Source organism: Thermoascus crustaceus (assembly GCF_041956765.1).
Source record: "Thermoascus crustaceus strain CBS 181.67 unplaced genomic scaffold VTN00scaffold_8, whole genome shotgun sequence".
Taxonomy (NCBI): Eukaryota; Fungi; Ascomycota; class Eurotiomycetes; order Eurotiales; family Thermoascaceae; genus Thermoascus; species Thermoascus crustaceus.
Genome location: NW_027192534.1, coordinates 1,326,348 through 1,352,067, shown reverse-complemented (window position 1 = coordinate 1,352,067; position 25,720 = coordinate 1,326,348). Strand labels below are relative to the sequence as shown.

The window sequence follows — 25,720 nt, the reverse complement described above, 5'->3', positions numbered from 1 at the left end:
CCGTCCCGGCCGTCGGCGCTCGCTGTGCCAGTTGCCTGTCCAAGGCCGTGCGCCATTTGAATCTAAATTTCCCGGAAAGATCCAGACATCCTACATGCCACTTTGAGTTTTGAGATGGATCCGAAGCCGAGAGAATGCTATAACCTGTAGTCACGATGCACTACTTTTCTTTTTTTTTCAGATTTCTTTTTCAGCGGCATTTATTTAGGGTTTCTACATTTTTTTTTCTTTCCCTCTTTTTCTCTCTTGGCCCCACACAGAATGGCCCCACAGAATTTTTTTTTTCTCCTAGCCGCGGATGTACTACTGCGCAAAGAGATTCTTCCACAGACTGGTCGATGTCCTTGATCCTTGGAGAGTTCAAACTAGTAACGTAAACTCGGCCAACCTCCGGATCGCTCGTATGTCCAAATGCCGCGGCTAAAGAGTACTATCAGATCGCGCGATGCGCGATAACCTGCTACGGATGCAGACGGCAAACTAGGCAGGTCTTCGCGGCGCACGCCGTGCAAAAAATAGCACGGTCATGCAAGTCCAAAAGGCCCTGACATCTGAAGTAGATGAGTACTGCGTCATAGCCTCCCTGTATGCGAGATCGCGGGCTTCCAGGGGTAGGATGGGTCCCAACAGAACGCGGCAAGGTAGACAAGGGTGTTCCACAACCACGGGTAACCCCGAGTCGGTTCGATGATGGGATCCATGGATAGAAATAATCATCGGCTCCTTTCAGGTTCACCATCAAGCTGTAATTTGCAAGTTTTTATCTTAAGAGGACGGCTGACGGCATAGCTTCCTCCACGTCCACGAGAGTACGGCTAGAGCTGCTCAACAGCTACTAGTATATCATCCATCCATGGATCAACTCAGCTAGCTTCACTTCAAGCATGCTGCTCACTCTAAAGAATTTTTTTGCCACAGAGATTTTGGATGTTTCTGATATCAAGGACCGGCATAAGATGGACATACGACGTTCTGGAAAGAAGGCCACCTTGATGGGGCATGCTAACCACGGTTATACGAGACATATGGTTAGTGTCACGGCTGAGAACTGCGAGAAGTGGTTCCAATGTTCTTTACAGCTGCAAATATTCGAAGCATATTTAAAAATGACCTTAGAGTATACAAGCGTCTGCACTCCCTCAGAAGTTCATTATGCATTGAGCCGTATAGATATATAGAAACGTCCCTGCCGTATCTCATTTAAGAGCCACGACAGATGCTGGTTAATCTTAATGACTCCATTGTCATGCTCTGTTTGGGGGTTTGTAGAAATAGGAGCCGTCTTCTGAAGAGAAACAAAACAGATGATCGAAAGGATTGGGACCATTATCGTCAGAGGAGAGTATAAGGATTTCGATACCGACGGACATGTGATCGAGAAGGATTTCGATCTGCTGGATGATGCTCCCTTGAACAGGTTAAGGTGCCTAATGCTTAAGACTCACGATTCACGAGCGGCTCTATCCAAAACCTGAAGGCTGCAAGATGGATGCGTCAGTATATTCGGTTCTCGATATCAATACAGAAACTCGCTTAACAGTTCCCGATTCATCAATGACTTAATGATGGTCTCCACATCATTTAGCATCTTTCACCATTACCCTCTGTTCCACTGTTCCGACTTGGTTCTTGGGCTCCTGGATGTAGTAACGCATCGATCAGAGATGATCTATCCTCAACGGGATGTTCAAGATCAAGACGGTGTGTCATGCGACATCGGATGAAAAGGGATGACATGACGTCCAGCGTCATTCTCAACCGCGGACATGGAAATCCGCTACTGGAAGCGCCAAAGGCTCGGCTGGCATAAGGCGCCGCGGTACATCGTCGCTTTGGCCGAGAAAGGCATTCCATAGTGCAGTTCTTGTCATCATCACTATTTATTTGGAGCTAGCAAGTGAAAAAGGAGGTGGCTCAGGATGATGACAAAGGCGGTGGTGAGAGGAGGAAGGCGCCATAACCGCTTGGGAACCCAGGAGCATACCGTACGCCTTAAGGTGCGTACCGTGGTGTGAAAACCTGGATGCTACTATATGCGGGGTTCTTGCTACGTAAGCATATCTCTAGTGATTTTCCTAGACTTCAAGAGCCGGGATCTGCCCGGTGGTGCGTTGTTTTGTCATGTCTATCCGACGGCTAGGCAGAAAGTGTATGGAGAACCGGTGATTATCAATCAGATTAGATTAAATCACATGAGGCAGCGGCACGGCGGGAAGTCTTTCTTGCGGACAAGACGAGGGAGCAGAAGAGGCAAAAGATCTCCTCAACAGACCCATTGCGTGCACCCTTCGTACCAGCGGACGTCCTCGGCGCATGTAACGCGGAGACGAGATGTCCGATCCCACCTGAGCGCAGCTCATCTCTCTCCCACTGCCCAGGATATTTCGGAGGCGATGTCTTGGCGGCTTGCAGGCAGGGCTATGCTGACCCTCGGCCAGCGCTGAAGAAACCGAGTCTAGGACTCATGGAGAGAAGATTGACAGATGCACCGGAGCGTGCTACGGATCTCCCGGTCCAGAGACCGATCGAACAGGCAAATAAAGCGGAGAAAAACAGCAGTGGGCCGGGGAGCAAAGTTATCAGATGAAGCAATCAGATGCGGCGGCCGCGCACAAGGAGCGCTAACGGCCAGGGCTAGGCCGCCCCTAGATGAACCGTGGCACACGCTGCCCTAACACTGCGAAGTCGTTACGTCCTTTTGCGCGTGGCCCGCCCTTTTTCCCTATCCCGCCGTTTCATCGCTACTTTATGATGCTAGCAGCCAGAGAGCCTGGAAAAGAAAAAATGGAAATCTTGGCCCCCGTTTCATGTGGGGATCGCCATCCGCTCTCCCCTTTCCAGGCCCTGATGGCCTCCCCGAATCGACTCCGATTCCTCGCTTTCTTCGTCATCGAAGCAGCTCCACAGGTGCGGTTACCACTGCCGTCAGGTCCAGATGATGGCAGGCTGGCAGTTGTGTGTGGGTTTTCCCTGGTGGGCCCATCGGACTCCGGAGTGACATGAACAGGTCCACCGGCTTCCAGAAAGCTCACGAGAGTCTCTTTTTAGTCGAGAAAACTGATCAATTATTGACTAATTGCTAGCAATTGCTCTGACTTGGCGCTGCTCAAGCCGTCCTTAGCTCCCTCGAGGAGCTCCGATCTTCTTGGCTTCTTTGGGGTGATACGAGAGCGTGTTCAACCCTCGCTGCTCTTGCTGCACGGCCCAAAAAGACTCAGATGATCTGTTCGAGCCAGCTTTTCACACGGGGTCTCTGGTGCCGGCGGTCCCCTTGAACAAACACTCTCCTTTCGTTAGAACCAAGTCAAGGGTGCTGTTCAGCAGCTGAGTTCTCGCTTTTTAACCACCCAATTTCAATGGCATAGGTCGTAACCGTTGACAACCCAAACGGTTCAGATGGCTGAAACACCGCCGGGTGAGCCTGCAGACAGGCAAGAGAACCCCAATGAGACAAAGGAAGAGCGGCAATCCAAAAGTGTACGTTCGGGCTGATTTTCACGTCTTGTTATGGTCCACCCGTAGTAGAAGCATCTGGTGCTGACGTTCAAAGCGATGGTCGCTGTCGAAATATATCCCGACCAAGAAAAACCTCCAGCAAGGATCTGCTTACTTCCGTCTCCTCTTCGCGTCAGAGCCAACAGCAACGGATATTTTCCTCATAATCGGGGGTGTCATATTTGCCATTGCTGCCGGCCTTCCATTTCCCTTGCTCGGTATCGTCTTTGGTCAGCTCATTAACAATCTGAACTCGTCAACCTGCGACACAACAGAAGGCAGCCAAGAAGCTCTCACATCGAGCGTGCGCCAGAAAGTGTTGTACGTCATATACATCACAATTGCCAACTTTTTCTTCCTTTACATCCATTTTGGGTGTTGGAGTCTGGTTGGCGAACGTCTGGTCCGACGCCTGCGCAAGCGGTATTTCGACAGCCTTCTGAAGCAAGAACAATCTTTTTTCGACTCTCTCCCCTCCGGCGACGTGGTGTCGCGGCTTGCTACCGATATCGAAGTGGTGCAGTCAGGCACATCCGAGAAAGTAGGCATTTGCATAACAACTATCTCGTACTTCGTCGCGTCCTATGTAGTCGCATTTATCAAGGTCGCCAAAATCGCCGGTATGCTTGTGTCGGTCGTTCCTTGTTACTTCTTAATGGCTTTCGTTGGAGGTCACTACATCAAAAAGTACGCCGGCAGAATTACGGAGCATGTCAATGCCGCTACGTCGATCGCATCGTCTAGTCTGTCACATCTGCCGTTGGTCCACGCTTTCAATGCAAACGAGCGTCTGGAAACATTATTCTCGCAACATCTCAGCCAGTCGCGCATGGATGCTCTCAAGAAAGCAATTACTCATGCCATTCAGCTGGGTCTGTTGTATTTTATTGCCTACTCATCCAACGCTCTCGCCTTCTGGTATGGTAGCAGGATGATTGCAGATTCCGTTGAGAACAATGGGTCGGGCGTGTCTGTCGGATCGGTTTACACTGTCATATTTGTTCTCCTTGATTGTTCGTCACCCCAGAACCGGGTCAATTATGAAATGACGGCTGACTATTCCTTTAGCTTCTTTCATCCTCAGCCAGGTTGCGCCCTTCGTCCATATCTTTGCAGCGGCGGCAGATGCCTCGGATAGGCTCTTTTCCACTATTAACAGGCAGTCCGCTATCGACAGTACCTCACCAGACGGTGATCAAACAGCCTCTTTCGCGACAGATGAGATTGAATTTAGGGATGTCCGTTTCTCTTATCCGTCCCGTCCCGACGCTCCTGTTCTACATGGCATCAATTTCAAGATACCTCCGAAGAAGCACACTGCTATCGTCGGGTCTTCAGGCAGTGGTAAATCTACCATTGTTTCTCTTCTGGAGCGGTTCTATGATCCGACTAGCGGCGATGTTCTAATTGGTGAACGGAACTTCAAAGACTTAAACGTTCGCTATCTACGGGGCAACATTGGCCTTGTACAGCAGGAGCCTTCTCTGCTTGACCGGTCGATTCTGGAGAACATTGCGCACGGTCTTGTTAATTCTGCAGCCGAGAAGCACCGCCACTTAATCCCTTTCCTCCTCGATTCCACACTACCGGATCTGACAGAAAGGATTAGAAGTGGGATTCCAGAGAAAGAAGCCCTAGCTGCGTGTGATAGCAGTGTCTCCGAGATTGTGGATCTTGTAAGGAATGCAGCTGCCATGGCCAATGCACTGACCTTCATCGAAGCCCTTCCGCATGGGCTTGCAACGAGCGTTGGTGTATCAGGGAACCAGATGAGCGGTGGACAGAAACAACGCATCGCTCTCGCCCGTGCTCTTGTCCGAGAACCTCGTCTTCTCCTTCTAGATGAGGCTACAGCCGCTCTAGATTCGACCAGCGAGCAACTGATCCAGTCCTCTTTGGCAAGAGTGTCAGAGAACATCACGACGGTGTCTATCGCACACCGCTTAGCAACGGCCAAAGATGCTCACAATATTATCGTTATGCAGAAGGGACTGGTCGTTGAACAGGGTACACATCTGGATCTTGTCGCCCGAGATGGGATATATGCTGGTATGGTGCGGCTACAAAATCTAGGAAAGATGAGCGCCGCAACCTCCATCAGCGGCGACACCATCAGCAAATCCTCTGTCGAAAGGACACCTGCCGAACTCAATGTTTCTGACAAGGAAGCTTTGATTAACCATGCCAATTCCGATACCTCCGACGATACAACCGCCATCGAAGAACCGTCACGAACACCATCAGAAAAGCAAGATGACGAGAAAGACAAAATGAAACCAAAGTACTCTGCGTGGTCTACAGTGAAACATACATTCCCCTTGATACGGCCGAATCTACTTTATATCCTCATCGGACTTGCCGCATCGGCCATCATAGGAGGGACTTACTCCGGCGAGGCTGTTATCTTTGGTCATACTGTGGGAAGTCTCAGCCCCTGCAGAGGAGCTGAGAGTATCCGGCATAGTGGCCATCTCTACGGTCTGATGTTCTTTATACTTGCTTTGATTGTATTCACGGCCTTCTTTGTCAGCGGTTCCGCATTCGGATGGGCCGCTGACAAGATTCTGTACCGCATCAGGGTTCTGTCCCTGCGATCCCTGCTTCGCCAGACAATCCAGTGGCACGCTTCCGACGGTCGGACACCCGGGACTCTAATCTCATATATTACCAGTGACGCTACTGCGCTGAGTGGCTTGACTGGGACAACTATTGGTCTCATACTTTCGATTGCGGTCAACCTGATTACCGGAATTGTCCTTTCACATGCAATCGCGTGGAGAATTGCAGTCGTGCTTCTTGGCACTATCCCAGTCCTCCTTTTCTCTGGTCTAATGAGAATCCGAGTGCAGGCCCAGTTCGCAGAAAGACATCAAAAGGCGTTTGCCCAGGCGACTTCACTTACCGTTGAGGCGGTAGACAATATCAAGATAGTCTCCGCGTTCTCTTTAGAGAAGGAATCGTACGAAGTCTACAACAGAGCTCTAAAGGCTCCTTACCAAGCAAGTCTGAAATCCATCGCCTGGGGCAATGTATGGCTCTCGCTGGCTTTCAGTATCGCCAACCTTGTCTACGCTCTGGCATACTGGTGGGGCTCGAGACAAATCATGATTGGGAAGTACACGCAGACGCAATTCTTCATCGTGCTTCCTGCTCTCCTTTTCAGCACACAATCCTGTGGACAGATGTTTGCGCTGGCGCCTGACGTTTCAAAAGCGCGTGTTGCAGCGGGGAACATCGTTGAGCTGCTGACCACACGTTCGGACGTCGATGAGGTCGCACCAGATCAGCAGAGAGTTCGTCACCGGATCGACGAGAAGTTGCTCCTGCACGACGAGAAGACGAAAGATATCGAAGCAGATGCCGAAAAGATCAACACCAGTATAACCGATTCTGCTCCAAGGGGCGGTATCGGTGTGAAACTTCAAGACGTCCACTTCACATACCCATCTCGACCAGAGCAGCCCATTCTTAACGGGCTGAACGTCGACATTGCTCCGGGCCAATTCTGCGCATTTGTCGGTCCAAGCGGGTCAGGCAAGTCTACAACGTTTTCCATGATCGAGCGGTTCTACCGCCCGATTTCCGGGTCTGTGTTCATCGACGGCGTCGATATCACCAAGCAGTTGGGAACCTCCTTCCGGGATGACATCGCCCTTGTGCCACAGGAGAACGTCATGTTCGAAGGGACCGTGGCCTTCAACATCGGGCTCGGCGCGCGCCCCGGCCGCGAAGCCACACAGGCTGAGATCGAGGAGGCCTGCCGCCTCGCGAACATCCACGACACCATCATGGCCCTGCCGGACGGGTACCAGACCGTCTGCAGCCAAGACGGAAAGCAGTTCTCCGGTGGTCAACGGCAGCGCCTGTCGATCGCGCGGGCTCTGGTGCGGAAGCCGCGGCTGCTGCTGCTGGACGAGTCGACGAGTGCTCTGGACGTCGAGTCCGAGAAGCGTATCCAGGAGGCGCTCGCGTCAGTCGCGAAGCATACCACGATCATCGCCATCGCACACCGTCTGAACACGATCCACCGCGCGGATCGCATCTTCCTGATCGAGGGCGGGCGATGCGTCGAGCAAGGAACGCACGCGGAGCTTATCGAGCGGAGTGAGAGCTATCGGACGAACGTGCTCCACCAGTCTCTTTGATGGAACGATCTCTAGTATATATATAGCAAGGTAGATCAAAGCCGGGACGATGATTTTTGTTTTAGATTTATCGTTTGGGTACGTTATTTTTTGCTACGGTTTCAGGGTGTATTTACTTTATAGATTTGATTGTCTTTTCGGCGAGATGGATCTAAAAGCTCCGATGTTGCATGTTTATTTACTTCCTGAGATGAATATTTCGATTTGCATGCACATATATATATATATATCTATATACATAAATTTGCTTGCATCGTTAGTGGCGCTCAGATATTTAGATTTATATTCACGCACTCTGGTTGAAGTCATTACTTCTCTTTTCCGACGCTCCAATCCGGCTCCGTAAGTAACACCGAGTTAGTAGTGTGAGTGGCACTGGAGGATTCGCCCTTCCAGCTTATCTGTCAATCGACAACTCCCCTACGGAAATAAAATGAAGCTTACCTTGGAGCTTACGTGTGGGCGCAATTTTTTATCTACCAGGATCGTGCTTACTTGCAATACGTGCCGTGCGTCGATATTTGAACCGCCAAGCATCAGTCGTCATACAAGACGGGAATATATATATATATTCGGCGCCGGAGAACGGACAGAGGAATTACCCCCTCCCCAAACGCAGCTCTTGTACAGTCCGGTACCAAGGACCCGAGTTATTGCTGTAATTACTTACTAGGAAAGAAAGAAAACCATATCGAAAGCACATGGAGTTTCCGAAACTAAATTCCAACTCTCCAACTTTCCCTCTGCAGAGGAATATAATATCAGTAAAGAGAATATTATTCTTATTATTACTATTTACAACCACCTCACTGCTTTGAGAGAAAGTATTCTTTTTTTTGTCAGATCCTTATGCATAAGTCAGTACTCCTCATCAAGGCTGCTATCAAAGTTTCATCCGTCCCAAATGCAAATCCATGCTGACTTTGACAGACACGTAATCCGTCATCCATCGATGACGACTACAGTACAGAAGAGAGAAAAGGATATCATCACACGGCTACAGTATACCGTGTATTAGGTACTGCGCATCTTCAGCTCGGAAGTGCATCGGAGATTTTTTTCTTTTTTATCGACGAATAAGAACGGTGCTAGCTAGACGAGAAAAATACATACTTCAAGACTTGAGGCAATAATCGCCCAAAGAGGCTTCTTCTAGACCCAGACGGGATCCCACGATCTACAGGCACATATCCCAGAAGAGAGGTTGACGACACTGACCGATTGACGGGACTGACGACGCTTCTATTATCCCGTGTTTCTCCTGATACATTCCAGAACAACGCCGGAAGAGATAAAACGGAGGTATGTCTCAAGGCCCTCCATCACGACAAGACCATGTATGCTCTTCTCTCTCCGCGCCCGATGGCGCATCCCGCCCTCCGTACCCGCGACCGTAAGGGGGACGATCGGCGCCCTCTCTCTGCAGGCCACGGGTGACAGCACGTGATTCCCGTGTTTCAGGTTCCTGGCGTCCAACCCGCGGAACATCTGCAGGGGCCGACTAGAGGAAAAGCGGGAGATGAGAACACATGGCTGGCACGGCATCTTCACCATGTCAGAGGCTTCCAGAAACACGAGACGAGGGGCCGCTGTCTTTCTCTGGTCTAGTCCGTAAGGGATGATGCACGCCCGGCGGGCAGGATGCAGGAAGCAGCCAGGAGCTGAGAGATGAGATCCATGGGTTCTGGCGGTGCTGCAAGTGCTGGTGGTCTTGGTCCTGCGACCCAAGAGTCTAAAAGCGGATGCAACGTAGTAATAAGAAAAATCCCCCGTAGGGCGGCCGTATCGAGCTCTCAGGGCCTGCCATAGGCCGGGACAAGAATTCAGGCTTTAATCTCCATCCGTATGTGTTCTTTTTCCGGGGTTGCTCTTCCGCAACTCTGTGCGACAGCAGATCCCTGGATGATATACATAGAACAGAGCTGTTGTACCGCCTACGCAATCTATACAATAGGGGAAGATATGCGATGACCGTTGTGTCGCTGGATGACGGGCTATCTCAATAACAATAACGGTTGAAAAAGTCGCGGTCCCGCCAGACATCCAGCTGGGTCCACCGCCGCGCGAACAGGGCTCCACCGGCCGAGGGAAGAGAGTATCTGGCCAGGCGTCCTTGTGTTCCACACAACCAAGCTTTTCTTGATTCCAACGAGGAAAGAGAAAAAAGGGGACTGGCAGGGGATGGCAAACAGTGTTTCAAGAGCGCTCGACTGCATCCACGTGAGAAGGACACCTGTAACCAAGGGCGCTGCATTCCCCCATGTTCCATATTTAGCCTCATGAACGGCATTCTCCCATGGGAGGCCAATGGCGGCTGTGCCTGAAGCGTCGACTGTCTTTTAACTCCCTGGACATCCGGTTCATCACTGACATCTATCTGTGTTGTTTGTTCTCAGACTCTTGTTCTCTGTCCCGCGTCCGTTGCAGACACCATCATTGGCTCCTCGCTCGAGGGTGCTCAGATATCCCCACGTCGGCGATAGTCTGACGCCGGGCGCTGCCCCTACCACCGCGCGCCGTCCGGACACGGGGGCGCTGGGCTTTCCCCCCTGCCAGGCCGTGCGCTGCTGGGTTGCCCCTGGCATTGAAGACTCGCGGTCTGCGCTATCGCATCCCCCATCCTGCGCGCCTATTTGCTGCTTACGAACGCTTAGCCCTGGGAGGGGTGCCTTGACGAGTGTCTTAGCAAGACAGACGTCGTCTGAGCACCGCGGACATTTGTTGTCCGGCCTTGAAACCTGCTCCACACTCGACAGAAGTTCAACAAAGTACGGAGTACCGAAGTGGTGCACAGAGATATACTGCAACCACCACAAAAAGTGCTGCAGCGACTCCCTCGTGCCAGTGCACATTGGAACCTGCGGCTCGTGGTGGCTTGCTGCGTCTCTGCTCGCTTCGTCAGCGAACAGCCTCAGAGCTCTCGACTGGGGCCCCGAAGTCCAGACCCAACCGCTGTTTCGCAGCCAATTCATCATCCTCATCGCCTCCTTTCCCGTCTCCTCCCCACAATCCACCCTTGTTCAGACGTCCATCTTCGTCCCTCCATCTCCTGTCGAGATCCTCCAATCCCCTCTCCTCTCGTTCAACCTCCTCCCGCGACGCGCCCTCCTGCGTCTGTCCGCACAAGATAACCGTCGGTGTTTTTCGTCCTCGATCTGCTATCCTGCCAGAAGTCGCAAGGGCGGCGCCGCAACCTCCTATTCCAATCATTGAATCTTATGCCCATTGCGGCATCGTCTCTGGTGCGTTCCGCGTGCTTGACCCTCTCCGGTTCCCAGTAATCTGTTACACTCCGCCGGCCCATGGACTGTAGTCCAAGATCCACGGGACTGTACAGATGACTATGCCAAACTGTTCTTGTTCCTGGATCTTAACCATTTGTATCACTCCTGTTAGTGAGCTGACTTCCGTCTCTTGTTTCCCCTCCAGATTTCATGAACTCTCGGGTTGAATCCCTTAACCGCTGTACAGCCGCATACATTCCAGCCGCTGTGTCTCTATCCGCGCCCGTTTAGTGTTGCGGTCTTCCAATTCACCTGGCGCTGAGTGGCTTTCACCAAGGATAGAGAACCCCGTTCACTGCAAACACAGACGCCGCGCGCTTCTTATCTTGATACCCCCTCGAACTGTATTCTTTCGAATGCTTTGTAGTCGCGACCCTCCTTCGCAGTCATACACGTCATTGCTCGCGTCCAAAGAACATTTTTGACACGACAGCGTCGCAACACTGCCTGCGACTTTCTTGGGGGTAGCCGAGGAACACATTGGAGAGTATGTCGGAAATGGAGTCGTCCGCGGGGTATCCTGATTCCCCTATGGATCAGGATGACATTCCTTACTTGTGTAAAGGCTGTGGAGAGGTATGGTATCCTCGAAAATTGGCTTCCTGGTGTCTGTCGCATTGACCGTATTTTGTATTTGTAGATGCTTGAAGAAGGAAAAGCGTTCGAACTTGGTGAGTTCGCATCGTGCCTCTCATGCATTGGTTACTTGATGGTAGCTGACGTCGAATCCAGCGGGGAACAGGTGGCATATCGACTGCTTCCGTTGTAACACATGCGGCACTCTTCTTGACTCGGACGCGCACCTCCTTCTGCTTGGAGACGGTTCTCTAATTTGTAACAACTGCACCTACAGCTGTAGTTCGTGCGGAAACAAGATCGAGGACTTGGCCTTCCTTACTGGTGACCAGGCATTTTGCTCAAACTGCTTCAAATGTCGAAACTGCAAGAGAAAGATTGAAAATCTGCGTTACGCCCGGACGTCTCAAGGTATCTTTTGTATGGATTGCCATGATGCCTTGATGCAGAGACGGCGCAAGAGGCGCGCTGCCCCTCAGGCCAAGAAGCCCGTCCCGGCGGGGATGAAGCTGGATAAATCTTTACCGTCGCTCCCACCTGAAGAACCAGAGAACCGGGCCCCAGAGTCGCGTCACGAGCCCTCAACGGAGGTACCAACGCATAACAAACAAGCAGATAACCGCGCTGTCCAGGACAGTGGCAGAGTCGAGGATTCTTCAGCACGCCAGCCAGCTAACCAAGGTGAGTAGGCCATTTCGTCACTTTAACCTTGGTCATCCTGGACTGACTTTATATGTTGCAGATAATTTCATACTTCCTTCAAGCACCTATCGCAGTAACCGCCAATCTATCTTCTCTCACAAGTCAGAAGCAGATTCTGGTGGTGGTGGTGGTGGGGGCGGTGAAGAATTTCTCATACCCGTTGCTTTCGATCCAGCTGCAGAGGGTCGTTCCACAAGATCTGGGGGAGCTTCCTCTAAAGCAAACGATAGGCATGAGCATCTCCAGCAACCACCGTTGCATGAGACTCCTTCAGAGAACCCCTCTCCACATATCGCGTACCAGGAGAAGGGTCGCGAACCCGCAGATATTGATCCATCCCGCTGGCGACAAGATGGATCCAGTAATGCTCATGCACCTACGCTTCCCGAGAGGAACCATCAACAAAGTGTCTCCTCACCAAGAAGCTCTCAGAATGACAATGACAGCCGCGACGGCTTTAAGCTGCAGGATGCCCCTAGGGGCAGGAGATCTGGATCTGAACGCAGCTCTAGGACTGATCTTTTGAACTTTAAGGAAGGCACGCCCACATCCACAACGAGCCCGCCGGACAGCACCAGCCCGGCAAATTCCCAGGATAAGGAGTCCTCGAAAGCCGTTTCACCGGCCTCGCAGAGACCTGCTCAGGATACAAACTCCACGCCTTCTCGTCCTTCAAATGACCTTCGCAAACTCCATGAGAATGGGTCAACAGAGTCGACACGATCTTTCACGACGCCAGCTTCCACCATGCAGTATCCTCCTAAGAGAGGGGATTCGCTCGAGAGCAAGTTGCATCACATTCACAGAAAGGAGGTTGGGTCTCCCCCAGTGAAGCCAATCTCTGACCAAGGTGATACTGCAAGCGAGAGATCTGCATCGGTCTCTAGCGCTCCCCAAGACATCACGTCTCCTTCTCAGAGGCCTGGCAGTAGCAAGGTCTTTGCGAAGACCGCCGGGGACTTCGCTGTCGGATTCCAGAACCGCAGCGATTCCCAACAGCACACTCGAACGGAGTCCGTTAGTACCTTGCAGTCGGAGCCTCAACGGATAGACCTGGGTGCTTCCCCGACTCTGGGACTTCGGTACAGTGGGGGAATTGACTTCTCCATGGATGAGGATCTAGCTCGAATCCTTGGAACAGACGATAGCACTCAGAATGCCGAATCCTTCTTGCGTCGCGTTTCAAATTCCGTGCGTCACGGCCGGAGTTTCAGCGACAAAGGCTCACGCCTGTCCAAGGACTCGAAATGGCCTAAGTCGCCTGTAAACGGAACAACATCTGCGCAGGATGTTAGCAGCCCGGGTCCCGGTTCTCCTGAGAACCGCGATGAGATCACCTGGCTCAGAAATGAACTGCGCAGGGAGCGCCAGAGAGTGGTAGAGAAAGAGCAAAGGATCGCAGAACTTGAAGCTGCGCTTCATGCAACCGCTGATGCTACGCAGCTCAACACAGAACTTCGCGAAAAGCGTTCCACCATGGTTGTTTTAGATGCGCAGAAGGAGATCGTCCTCCGAGAACTCTCAGTTCTCACCGATCACCTCAAGGCAGAGAAGGACAGTGGAGCCCCTCTAGATGTGGCCAAACTTACCAATAACGTTCTACGAGAATTCGCCGAGTCAATTCAGCAATTGAAGGACTCGTTCGCTCCTCAGATCGAGGAATTAATGCAGAAGCGCAGTGACGTAGCCGAGGAGCTGGCGAATTTATCTCGCATGAAGGAAAAGAGTTTCCAGGAATTCGAGCAGCTCTCATCCAAGAACGCGCAGCTGGCAGAATTGAACAACCAACTGGTGCATCAGATTCAAGAATTGTACAAGGCCAACTCCAACGAAGCTAACCGCCCTACTAACGGACTCGGCATCTATCACAACAAAGAGAAGTCGATGACGGCTCTTGAGGTTCTAAGACTTGGCGAACTCGCCGGTTCCGTTTCTGCCCCGAATATTCAAGAAGAAGCTGAAGCTGCAGCTGTCGTTCCAGGAGGGCCCCAAGTTGTTAGCATCCGTAAGGGACAGCCGAGAAAGTTCAACTGGAAGAAGGGTGGTCAAAATGTCGCCAAGGGTGTTACCAAAGGCCTCAAGGGTGCTTTCTCGTCCAGTGAGCCCAAGGAAGCTGTACCCTACAACTCAACCGCACCGGCTCAGGATCCTGCAACTGGGTTGCCTCGGTCTCACACCCAAGACCCAACCCGCCAAGCATTTGGGTTCTTCGGCAATCAGAAGAATAAGCAAGCCGCATCGAAGACACAGCAGAATGGTACTTCCCAGCCTTCTGCGGAAGCTGCTCCTGCGGGTACGTTTAAGTTCTATCGGTTTCGGTTTCACATGACTGATTTGTACTGTTCATGCAGGTCTTTTTGGCACCGACCTCGAGCAACGCCTTGAGCACGAGAAGACCATCATTCCTAACATTGTCAGCCGCTGTATCCAGGAGGTTGAACTGCGAGGTCCGTTGCTCCTCTATTTACTGATCTTCAGCAGACTAATCTATGTCTCTTAGGCATGGACATGGAAGGCATCTATCGTAAATCCGGGGCAAGCTCCGCAATCCAGACTATCCGCGAAGGCTTTGAGCGTTCTCCCCTCGACTACGATCTTTCCGATCCGGATCTTGACATTCACGCGGTGACGTCTGCTCTTAAACAATACTTCCGGAAACTGCCCACGCCTCTCATAACGTATGATGTCTACGATAGTCTCCTTGAGACCAATGATATCACATCGCACTCTGCGCGCATTGAGGCATTGCAGAATTGCCTGAAAGACCTGCCACGCGTTCATAAAGACGTGCTTGAGTTCTTGATGTTCCATCTGAAGCGCGTTGTTGAACACGAAAAGGAAAATCTAATGACTAGCATGAACATTGCCGTCGTGTTCGCGCCGACTATTATGAGACCGGAGAGTCTGGCACGCGAAATGACTGATGTGCAGAAGAAGAATGAAGCTCTTAAGTTCTTGCTTGAGAACTGTCAAGAGGTCTTCATGGGCATGCAGTAGTCTTAAGAGACTAGGTCTCGTTATTCTTCTGGGACTTTGTTCCTGGGTTAACGCTGGCTTCGTTGCATTTCTACGAGTTCCGACACGATGTTCCTAGATCGGCGTTTTAAGGGTTTGCATCGATCAGTCGTTCTTATGACGGTGAATCCTTTCGGAGCGCTTGTCGTTTCTGCCTCTGAAGCAGGGACTTCATTACTCCCAGGCACCCGATTCTTCGCAAAGTAAGCGATGTTTGTACATATCATGGTGTGGTCTTGTCTTACTCGTTGTTCACTTGTCCTCCACAAGTTTTCCCCTGAACGAACACCCCTGGTTCACGATCAACATCTTATGGTCGATACCCCCTACATCATGTCTCCCAGTTCCCTTCCCGGAAGGTGCTTCAGCTTTTAATAATTACCGCAGGCCCGAAGCTAGTTACCTTCTGTTTGATGTGTTCTAGCAAGCACCTTTCCGTTTTTTGCTATTAGGATTATACCCAACTTTTTTTGCTACCCCCTTTGACCTTGGGAGGAATGATCCTTTCTTGTTTAGCGGAATTGAGCCTGAGTTTCATCATATGTATTTTTCTCGATACTGTTTTTTGCAAGCGAGCAATGAAACATTTCCAGCATACAACGGCAAAAGGTCTCTTAGACCATGTTTCCGACCTGTTTGTTCTCTTTGGATTTATATCCTACTTCTACCTAGCAGTTATGTGGAAGGGATGGGTGTGTAGCAGTCCCTCCTGTTCCAATGAGCGATCATACATACCCTGTCTCCGGAAATCTTTGGGTCTTGTACATACCAGAAAATGTGAATGACAACGGTTGGAACAGATCTTTTGAAATGAAATTTTGCATATTGCGTGTGCTTGGCTATTCGGGGAGAATGTTGTGTTGGAACTGGGATGATGGAAATTACCTTTTTCTTGTCACCCTGATGAATGGATCTGCGTTATGCTATGCGATGCTCTTGTTGCTAGCTAGGTAGCTAGAACTCTACAAACAAATACTCATACATAACAGGGCATGACATGGCATTATGTGCAAGATATCTTGTCTATCTATAACCTGTAATAGGTAATTAATCACTTTATCTCTTTTCCATTTATGTACATCCCCCAGCCCCTAACCTCAGGCTCAGGCGATCCCACTACATTACGGAGATGGGTGATGGACCAAGTTGAATCGGATCGAATTAAAAGGTTTCATCCTCCAACGCCTTAGCGCGCCCGATCACACTGGGACTCTGCTCCTCGTACTCGGACGTGATATCTCCGCCTGCGGTGGCGAGTAGGTCGGTCACGATGCGTTTGGATGCTTCCTTGGCTGTTGGTTCGGGGCTGTGTCAGCAAAATATATACTGCAACGGAGTTCACGAGCGGAAAAAAGTGCGAAAAGCTTCAAGAGAATGGAGGGGAAACATACCAGGCGTCTTCATCAACCGACTCTGCGGGATATGGAATTGCATCGTCTTCGGCGGGCTGTATCCTCCGAAATCGTCATCGTCATCGAGATCGTCATCACTGTCCCAGACAGCCCGCTTCCCCTTCCCTGCTGACTTCTTCGCCGGGGTGAGCACGCTGATGCCCGGCTTAGGAGTGACGCGAGAATGGCTGGTCGAGCGCGGTTTGCGGCCCGGGGTCTGGGCCTTTAGGGGCGAGGAGAAGATCTCCTCATGCAGCTGCGGCGCCTCGAGCTCGGGGCTGGAGATCGGGGAGTCGTCGAATGGGTATCTCAATGCAGGCTTGTCCTTGGGTGTTACATTGAACTTGGTCCTGCCGCCGCCGAAACCGCCTTTGCCCAGGGGCGTAGCCTGCACGCGGTAGGTCTTGTCCAGCATGCGGTGCAGGACCGGGTCTGATGCTTTCCGGTACGGGTTCTTCTTGGCTGTCGATTGTTGATCGTACTCGTGCTCGCTGGGAGCGGGCGGAAGCAACGGTGAGGATGTCGGGGTCGTCGAGATGTCTTGCGGGTGCTGCTTTCCAGGCGTCGTAGGTAGACCGCCATGTTCTGTCGTATCGGGATCACCGAGTTCGGACTGGTGCAGGGTGGGTTCATATGACGGGTATGAAGGGATGGACGAGGTTGTAGGTTCGTCGCCGCCGGATCTCCGTTTCTGGTGGGGCCGCGGCGTGCTGCTGTGAGATAGGGTGAGAGAGGAGAGGTCGATGTCTTCGTCTCGGTGGTCGATGTCGAGATGCTCCGAAGATGGAGTCTCGTACGACGCAGCCTCGTTGAGGGTGGTATGCGTTGTGTCTGTTGCGGCGTTGGTGTCTCCCTCCGCCGTCGTCAGAGTCTGGTCCTGCTGCGAGTCGTCCTTCGGCTGCTCCTCGTAGCCAGACAGGGAGACATTGGCGCTTGCTTCGAAGAATTGTTTCCAGAACTGTGGTGAAAATAATCCTGTCAGATTAATTGCCCCTAAATGTCACTGGGGAATAGATGTCTGCAGACCTTTGCGCCCTCCCAGACGTCTCTCGAGTGCTCCGCGTACTGCTCGACGATGGGAAGGATACTGGTCGTGACAATTCGGTGGGCTCGACTAAAGTTGGAATCAATTTCTGCAGAGATGGACCGTTGTTAGCAATCCTCCCTGACCGTCTGCATCGAACCCAAGAACGAGGTCCATTGTTTACCTTGCAGCGTTAGGGTGATTGACTGCTCGAGCTTCTCCAACTCTTCAGTGAGAGTCAGATTACGTTGTGCCGGGGGTGCTGGACGAGACATATTGCATCAATGGAATGCCTCAGGTAAGGGTTCAAAAGCAGAGGATCGAAGGCTGCTGTTGTTCGATATACATGTACACGCAGAAGACGTGATGACATCTCCCGGCGGTTGTCGCGGTGGAGAGACGGGATGGCCGAAAACGGCATCAATCTAGGGCTTGCGGATAAGGGTTTCTGGCATCACGTGCAGCGGGGCGTGATCGGCGGGGATGACGCTGGCACGCTCTTAAGTCCGACGACAACGACGTCAATCAGGCTGCCTCGTTTCGTCTCTCGTCCCCGTCTCCCTTGCTCGGGACAGCCTTCTGTTCTTTTCCAAGCTCCAGCTACCTGTCTGGAGTACTATCCATCCAAATTCCCACCCAGGTATTCAAAATGCCTGCTCCATTAGCAAAAGGTTAGTTCTACTACTCTCGGCTTCGTGTTACAGATGATCTCCCCAGATTAGCCGGGCGGTGTGGCCGATATGCGCCGTTGACACTTATCGATACGCTTTGTTGCACCTATTCAGTGCTCGAGCTTTGCACTTTATACATATGCTGTGATCTGATTTTTTCTTTATATATCATGCTGACTTACACACGCTAGGAATCATCATCACCGTCTCCGTTCTCGTTGCCGCCGGAATCGCCGTCTATGAAAGTCCTCAGTTTCGACGATGGCTCAATAACTCCCGTCGAAAAATCGCGGTTGCGCTCCACAACCTTGGAGATGATATCCACCCGGGAGATCAGTCTTACCCTCTAACAGAGGATATTTCTATGACTGAAGAGGTTGGTGAGGCGGCTGAGGAGCGGAGGCGGAAGGCTCGGGAGGAGATCATGCGTCGTGCCGCGCTTCTTGAGACACGCCGGAGAAGGAAGAGCGGTCCCGCTGGATCTTTCGATGAGCTTGTGGACAAGGATGGTAATCTGCTGAAATCCGGAGAATTCGAAGATCTCGAGGATCCTATGGCAACATCAACGGCTATCAATACTACGGGCGGCGCACAAGTTCTCCGCAGACACGATGGGCCACCACCTGCTTACCATCCGGAACCCTCAGGGACCAACGAAAAAGAGAAACTGCATCTTGACATTCCATCAGAAACATCGTCCAATCACCCTTCAGAGTCGCTCGTTGACCTGACTCCCACCTCTGAGACCTCAAATGTGGTTCTTGGCAGCTCTGGCTTCCATGAGGTTCCGCAGTCTGAATCGCTTGCTCAGTCGGAATACTTCTCCATTCCGTCACAGAGGTCATCAAGCCACACTGAAGATGGGGCTCCAGATTTTTACTACGCTCATCCTAACAACTTGACTAGTCAAGAGAATCAGGGAATCAGCAACCCATATGCCAACCCACAGGGTCATGAGCCTGCGCTGATTTCTGCCGCGCCTTCCCTTGTGGGGAGCAGCGCAAGCCACATTCAGAATGAAACCGCGGATACTTCCTCCGATGGCACATTGAGCGAGATTGGTCACCCAGTTGAGGGCACCATTACTCCAACCAGCTGGTCAGAAATTGGCAGTGTCGTCAGCAACGATGACGTCCACTATCGCTAAATTACTACTCTCTCATCTCATCCTTATCTGTTTAGAACTCACTTCGGATATAGGAAAGTTGACATTTAACGGTACCTGTCATGAAAGAAACAAACATGCCCTTTGAAGTGGCATCGCCCCGGACTTTTTAAATAAGAAAAAATCACGCAACTGTGCCAGCAACAGGCAAATGAGATCTGGAGGCGCAAGGCGTATTTGGAGACTCTGGGAATACTCTTTACACTCTTCTGGTATTCGCTGTTCTTGGATATTGTGTTCATTAATGGAGATGTCCTGTCAGGTCAGGGTACACGATATAGGATTCAGGAAGGCGCACTGGGTTTTGCTCGCTCTCTATGTCAGAAAAGGGGAAGTCATAACATATACACCTGTTCTGCGAACTTAAAGCGCCGTTGGCGCCTTTAGGGCTCCTCACAGGGTTGAGCATGTTATATCGCATTTAACAAGATTGTCAGAGATGAATGCTATATTTTTACCGCTTGCTGCAGTCATGAGATCCAACGCCTGCATATAATTCCAAGGTAAAAAGCATCGAGGCTGTTAATCGTCTGGGCCAATTTGATATCGCCAACATGACCGGGGTAGATAAAAATGAACAGAGAAAAGACTCGCAGGAAGGAGCTGCTACAAAAACCCCAGCTTTCTGACGAAAAGGGTAATTTTGAGTTCTCTAGGATTAACCAAGTAACAGTAGCATAAATGGTGTCATACCATCGCAAACTACTCCAAGCAGTGTGCTACAGTAGGAAGAGTAAAATATACATTTCGTCACCAGGAAATATTTCTTCAACGTAAAAGAGAAGCCTGAGAATTGGCGCGCAAAACAAAGGTCAGGAAAATCTAAGTCGTTAGGACATGGACCATTTGCATGTTGGCTGGAAAAGATCCTGAATCTTTTGGAACGTCACAAGGTTTCTTCTGGAGGACCAGAACCCCAGTGGGCGATAACTTTATCCAGGAGAGGAAAAAATAGGAATGTTTCAGATGACCTACAAAGACGCACTCCGAGTTTCAGGATGCGGGGGCGCTCAGAGAGACGCAGGTGTCACAAAGGCTGGTTGTTTGGGGAAAAATAGTTAGCATGGATCAGATCCATGGAGAGAGTTCACGAGGAGCAAGCCATGGGGGATTGTGGCGTTGGCGCCGCTAATTTGGTTGCAGAACACCATGGATGCCACTTTGGCGCTTGGTTGGGCATAAGGTGGTACTGCCAATGCTACCCTTGATGCACCTTTTTGTTGTCCATCACTCAGTGGCTAGATAGAACATTACCCCCGAGCACGTAGGTACCGCTTGGAAGTGTGATGGCTCTACTGGAAGCGTCAATGTGGCATCTTGGAAAGAAGACTAAAGGGCAAAAGGCCACCTGAGTAAGTTAGGTCGTACCCCAAGCTTAAAGTAGTCTGAGCTAAATATGGGATTTTGCTCATGCAGATGAGATGCTGATCTCTAGAGATCCACCAATAAGCTTCGTGTGTACTCGTTTGCGGTAGAAGATTTGGAACAACAAAGCCCCATCGCTCCATTAGTAGCACTTACAGGATGCGTCCTTGGGGAGCTGTGGACTTTGCAGAGAGCATTACAAAAATTCTACCTGACTTTATTTGGCTGGCTGGAACTTGTACCTATTTTCGTCGGCGAGGATCAATAGAAAAGTTGCGATATTTTAGTAGCACTTGTATTAGTCACGTCACTGCTTGGAGACTTTGCCCAGACAGACAGTACAACTTTGGGCTGACAATCCTGGCAGCCGCTTTTACCTGTGATAAAGGCATTGAATATGCGCGCGGCTGTCAGATAGTTTGATTCCGTGTTTCACGGGAGAAGGCATGAAAGAAAGGGCACTTGACCATACCTGATCCATTCTCTGGTTTGACGTAGATCAGACCTGCCAAATCCCGACAAAGGAATATGAGTACGTAGTCAGCTTCAAACAAAGGAGCTCATTATGGCATGATTCTTCAGCAACACTGCAGTTGTGCAGCAAGGTTGTACAAGTGACCAGAGTAAGATGTGGCCTGTTTGTCCCTATGAAGCGGATGCAGCCACGCTCCTGCCTGTTACTGAAGCGACTGCGTTTACAACCTCATGCCACTTCCCCCGCGGCGTCGTACGGGCGGCTGATGCTAATGCGGTTTCTCATGCTCGCCTGACGAGTTGGTTTCTATTCCTCACTTTCTTCTTGTCTCTGTGAATAAGTCTCATTCAGCAATCGGTGCTTCCTCACATTGTTACCTACCTTCTACTTGGACATGTCCATCTAAACAATATCCTATTACTTGACCACTGCCTATTGCCATCAGCAGGTGTCTTTGTTTGCCAGCTCGGCGGGACGAACCAAACTGGGTGGAATCGCGTGGACTCCGAGGTCTGGAAGAAGGCCTTCGTTTTGAGGTAAGCAAATCCTTCTGACATAGAAGTTATATCCCGATTCACTTGAGATGTTGCGGTACTCGGTAGACATCATGGCCGGTATACCGCTGCCTTTGCGAACCCCGTTTGTGGATACTGCTCACTGGTTGCGCTGCTACTTGACAAGTTACCATGTCATCAAATCTACGATGGGCTTGATTATCGAGCATAATGACTGACCCTTCCTGCTCGTGTGCAGATCCAGTAGCTGGTCCTGAATCCTTGACTCAAACCCACCCCGCTGCAGTTACCCGTCTCGGAGGCCGGTGGTCTATGAGCTTCAGATATTCGCGAACTTCACTCAGCTTTTGTTCTTTGACGCTTCTCAGTCTCTGATGGGATATCCAGAGGAGACATCTCTCTGAGCTCAACCCCGTTACCATCGGAGCACTTGGGGAGGAAGGCCTAGGGTACATCATGGCGGAGTACGAAAACGGGATACCGCCAATCACGGCACCATGGCCGGTCAAGGATGTAAGTCGAGAACTCTCCTAGTGGCCGACTACGCCAGTATCCCAGTCTGACTTCTTCTCTTCAAGATCGTTTATATTGCGATAATTGGGCCAGTAATGCTGGCGGCTTTCCTCGAGTGGTTTCTCTTCCTCTCCGCGTTCTTATACTGTCTGGTCAAGGTCTTTCAGAAAGCGGATCATTGGAGTATTAAAGTGTTAGCGGTGATTATGATGATACTCTTCACGGCATTCCGGTAAGATTCACGGCGCCTTCCCTTGAAGAGAGACTAACCAGGCTCACGTTTTATCCAGAGGAATCTTCCTTCCCGTGATGGTTGTTACCCTCCCTCTACCGGCCACCGTGACCCAGTACTTCCCAAAGCGCATGGTATCGTTTCTTCAGTGGTTTGCCTTTTGGACATTCGCAATCCTTCTGATTGTGCCATGGCTTTTTTGCATCTACAGGCTAGTAACCAATTCCTTGGGCAGGACAAAGAGGATAAAGGAAGTCCTGGATGACCGCACCGCACCGAAGACAGTCATTGTGATGCCGGTTTACAAGGAAGAACCGGCAGTTTTGATCAAGGCAATCGATTCGGTTGTGGACTGCGACTACCCAGCATACTGTATCCATGTGTTCTTGTCATACGACGGAGATGCTGTCGACGAGCTCTACCTCCAGACTGCGAATCACCTTGGAATCCCGATGTCATTGAAAAGCTATCCTCAAAGCATTGATGTGACATACAAAGGCGCGAGAATTACGATCTCTCGGTTTAAACACGGCGGGAAGCGACATTGTCAGAAACAGACCTTCAGGTTGATAGACAAGGTCTATGCGGAGTATCTCAAGCGCCACGACAACCTTTTTGTGCTTTTCATCGATTCGGATTGCATCCTGGATAGGGTGTGCCTGCAGAACTTCATGTACGATATGGAGCTTAAGCCCGGAAGCAAGCACAATATGCTTGCAATGACGGGCGTCATCACCTCCACAACCGAGAAGAATTCAGTCATCACAATCTTGCAGGACATGGAATACATACACGGGCAACTCTTCGAGCGTTCCGTCGAATCAGGTTGTGGATCTGTGACATGTCTTCCGGGAGCCTTGACCATACTGCGGTTTTCAGCATTCCGCAAGATGGCCAAATATTATTTTGCGGACAAGGCAGAGCAATGTGAGGACCTTTTTGACTTTGGGAAATGCCATCTGGGGGAAGACCGCTGGCTCACGCACTTGTTCATGATCGGGGCCAAGGAACGATATCAAATCCAAATGTGCACGAGTGCATTCTGCAAGACTGAAGCAGTCCAGACTTTCCGAAGCCTCTTGAAGCAACGACGCCGTTGGTTCCTTGGATTTATTACCAACGAGGCCTGCATGCTGACGGATATCCGACTGTGGAAGCGGTATCCTCTCTTGTGCCTGGTACGTTTCATGCAGAATACAATTCGAACGACGGCGCTGCTCTTCTTTATCATGATCATATCAATCATCACGACGTCCAACAGAATCCAAAACTTGCCGGTTGGCTTCATCGCAGTCTCTTTAGGCCTCAACTACTTCCTCATGTTCTACTTCGGGTTGAAGTTGAAGCGTTTCAAGGCATGGCTCTATCCAATGATGTTCATTCTAAATCCGTTCTTCAACTGGCTGTACATGGTGTACGGGATTCTCACCGCAGGGCAGAGAACCTGGGGAGGGCCGAGGGCTGATGCTGCCGCGGCCGACGAGAATATCACGCCCCGAGAAGCCGTGGAGCAAGCCATAGCCCAGGGAGATGAGTTGAACGTGAAGGTGGACACATTCAGACCCGGGGATGAAAGGAAACAGCCTGTCCCGATTCACCCTTCGGGGCTTGTCGAAGGCCGCTTTGCGGCAGCCGAGCAACTGCCCAACGGCTACTACATCAATGGGAATGACTCAGACGTGACCTTGTCTCAGCTCATGGGCCAGATGCCCGAAGTCCCGCGAATACCACTGCACCCGCGCGACTCGTTCGATTCCACGATCACTACGGGGTCGAACTCGATCTGTATGCCGCGCCGCGTGGAGAGCCTTATGGGGGAGGAGGACCAGGCGAAGCTCTACATGGCCCGTCAGGCCCAGAGGTCGTCCAGCTTCATCGCCGATCTGGGCGACGCTGACGACGCTAAAAGCGCAACGTGGATGGCATTTTCGCAGGAGAAGAGCGCCGGCCCGAACGAGATGCTGGAGAAGCGAGACACCCAGTCACTGCTATCGCCCCTGCCCACCAACCCCAGCTTCGAGATGAGCCTGGAGCCATCGCGGCCGCTGCGCCCTATGCGCAGCCCACTGGGGAGAAATAGCCCGGAGCGGCCTTACGAGGAAAGCCCTGGTGAGGCGGGCACCCCGCTCCAAGCTCCCCCTGAGGCCGTCGAGCAACCGGCGGGGTCGCAGCGCCGCAAGCTGCGGAAGAAGTGGCTGCTGAAGAAGAAGAGCAAGGAGCGGGATGATATGGTCTAGCAGGGCGCATGGGGGACCGTGTTCCGGAAGAAGAAGAACGTGCTGTATGTACCTACTATCCGTACCATACTATGTCATCCGTAGTAGTAGTAGTAAACAAGTGGCATCGATGATTTTTCTGGGCTTTCAGGGTGCCAGGGCAAGAAAAGGCCGGCAGGAGCATAATACGGGAGTAATGGATGCTATTGATCCAGAGTTGCAGCCTTGCTACGTCAATCAGGGCGCGCGACGTCACCCGCGCGCGCCCAACTCTCCAGGAGCGAGGTGGGGCGTGGCCGGGACAAATCCTGACGAACCAGGCTGGGAAGTTTTAGGTAAAAGAGTGTGAAAAGTCAGACACGGTCGGGTTGAGTAAGAGGGGTCGCTGGGCGGGGCGGAGAGCATGCCAGCGTGCTCGAAGGCCAAGTGTTGAGCAGAACAATAATACATAGCGCCCGTAACGCGCCGTATCAGCGCAGATAACGGTCACAAACGCGAGCCCCGCGGGCGGCGGTGAGGCGCGCACGTGAGTTCTGCCGGGGCCCAGGGCGGGCGGTGTGGCAGCGGAAGGAACGAGCATGAGCCAGAAGGTTCGACCGTCAAGGCAAGAAGAGAGAACATCTGCTCGTCCTGCTCTGGTCGGTGACAAGAAGCCATCCGTCCCCTTGGTTGTCTTATTTTTTTTGGCCACCTGTCCTGACCCCTGAGCCTCGCCCCCGAGTCTCTCCCAAGCCTGTCTTTGAGAGAGCTGTGCTGGTCGCCCGCTCGCCAAACGAGAGCAGACCCCCCCCCGCCGAGCCCAGCCCACCTCAGCGTTTATCACCACCTGATAGTCGCGCTCTGCAAATTCTCTCCTCCACTCCCACCTGGAAGATTCTTCCGCCCTCGACGCCCTTTTTTGTCCCCCCCTACAACCCCCCCCCGATACCACCTTTT

General features: G+C 51.5%; 6 protein-coding genes across 6 annotated transcripts; 4 read left to right on the top strand and 2 right to left on the bottom strand.

The window, feature by feature from the left end:
* Positions 1 to 3,396: 3,396 nt before the first annotated feature.
* On the top strand, positions 3,397 to 7,640 carry VTN00DRAFT_10036 (uncharacterized protein; the record flags this gene model as incomplete). Its single annotated transcript, XM_069426648.1, has 3 exons — positions 3,397 to 3,477; positions 3,551 to 4,508; positions 4,564 to 7,640. The coding sequence occupies 3 exons, from the start codon at positions 3,397 to 3,399 to the stop codon at positions 7,638 to 7,640; spliced, it is 4,116 nt and encodes a 1,371-aa protein (XP_069284635.1).
* A 2,363-nt stretch (positions 7,641 to 10,003) lies between these two features.
* Positions 10,004 to 10,850, bottom strand: VTN00DRAFT_10035 (uncharacterized protein; the record flags this gene model as incomplete). Its single annotated transcript, XM_069426647.1, has 2 exons — positions 10,004 to 10,526; positions 10,591 to 10,850. The coding sequence occupies 2 exons, from the start codon at positions 10,848 to 10,850 to the stop codon at positions 10,004 to 10,006; spliced, it is 783 nt and encodes a 260-aa protein (XP_069284634.1).
* Positions 10,851 to 11,413: 563 nt separating this feature from the next.
* VTN00DRAFT_10034 (uncharacterized protein) lies at positions 11,414 to 15,199 on the top strand (the record flags this gene model as incomplete). Its single annotated transcript, XM_069426646.1, has 6 exons — positions 11,414 to 11,500; positions 11,565 to 11,595; positions 11,657 to 12,181; positions 12,243 to 14,495; positions 14,554 to 14,649; positions 14,703 to 15,199. The coding sequence occupies 6 exons, from the start codon at positions 11,414 to 11,416 to the stop codon at positions 15,197 to 15,199; spliced, it is 3,489 nt and encodes a 1,162-aa protein (XP_069284633.1).
* Positions 15,200 to 16,378: 1,179 nt separating this feature from the next.
* VTN00DRAFT_10033 (uncharacterized protein) lies at positions 16,379 to 17,907 on the bottom strand (the record flags this gene model as incomplete). Its single annotated transcript, XM_069426645.1, has 4 exons — positions 16,379 to 16,509; positions 16,609 to 17,566; positions 17,635 to 17,741; positions 17,817 to 17,907. The coding sequence occupies 4 exons, from the start codon at positions 17,905 to 17,907 to the stop codon at positions 16,379 to 16,381; spliced, it is 1,287 nt and encodes a 428-aa protein (XP_069284632.1).
* A 374-nt stretch (positions 17,908 to 18,281) lies between these two features.
* VTN00DRAFT_10032 (uncharacterized protein) lies at positions 18,282 to 19,450 on the top strand (the record flags this gene model as incomplete). The annotated part of the gene is made up of 2 exons (XM_069426644.1): positions 18,282 to 18,303; positions 18,495 to 19,450. The coding sequence occupies 2 exons, from the start codon at positions 18,282 to 18,284 to the stop codon at positions 19,448 to 19,450; spliced, it is 978 nt and encodes a 325-aa protein (XP_069284631.1).
* Positions 19,451 to 22,279: 2,829 nt separating this feature from the next.
* VTN00DRAFT_10031 (uncharacterized protein) lies at positions 22,280 to 24,805 on the top strand (the record flags this gene model as incomplete). Its single annotated transcript, XM_069426643.1, has 3 exons — positions 22,280 to 22,336; positions 22,402 to 22,568; positions 22,627 to 24,805. 3 exons carry the CDS (start codon positions 22,280 to 22,282, stop codon positions 24,803 to 24,805), a joined length of 2,403 nt encoding a protein of 800 aa, XP_069284630.1.
* Positions 24,806 to 25,720: the final 915 nt, after the last annotated feature.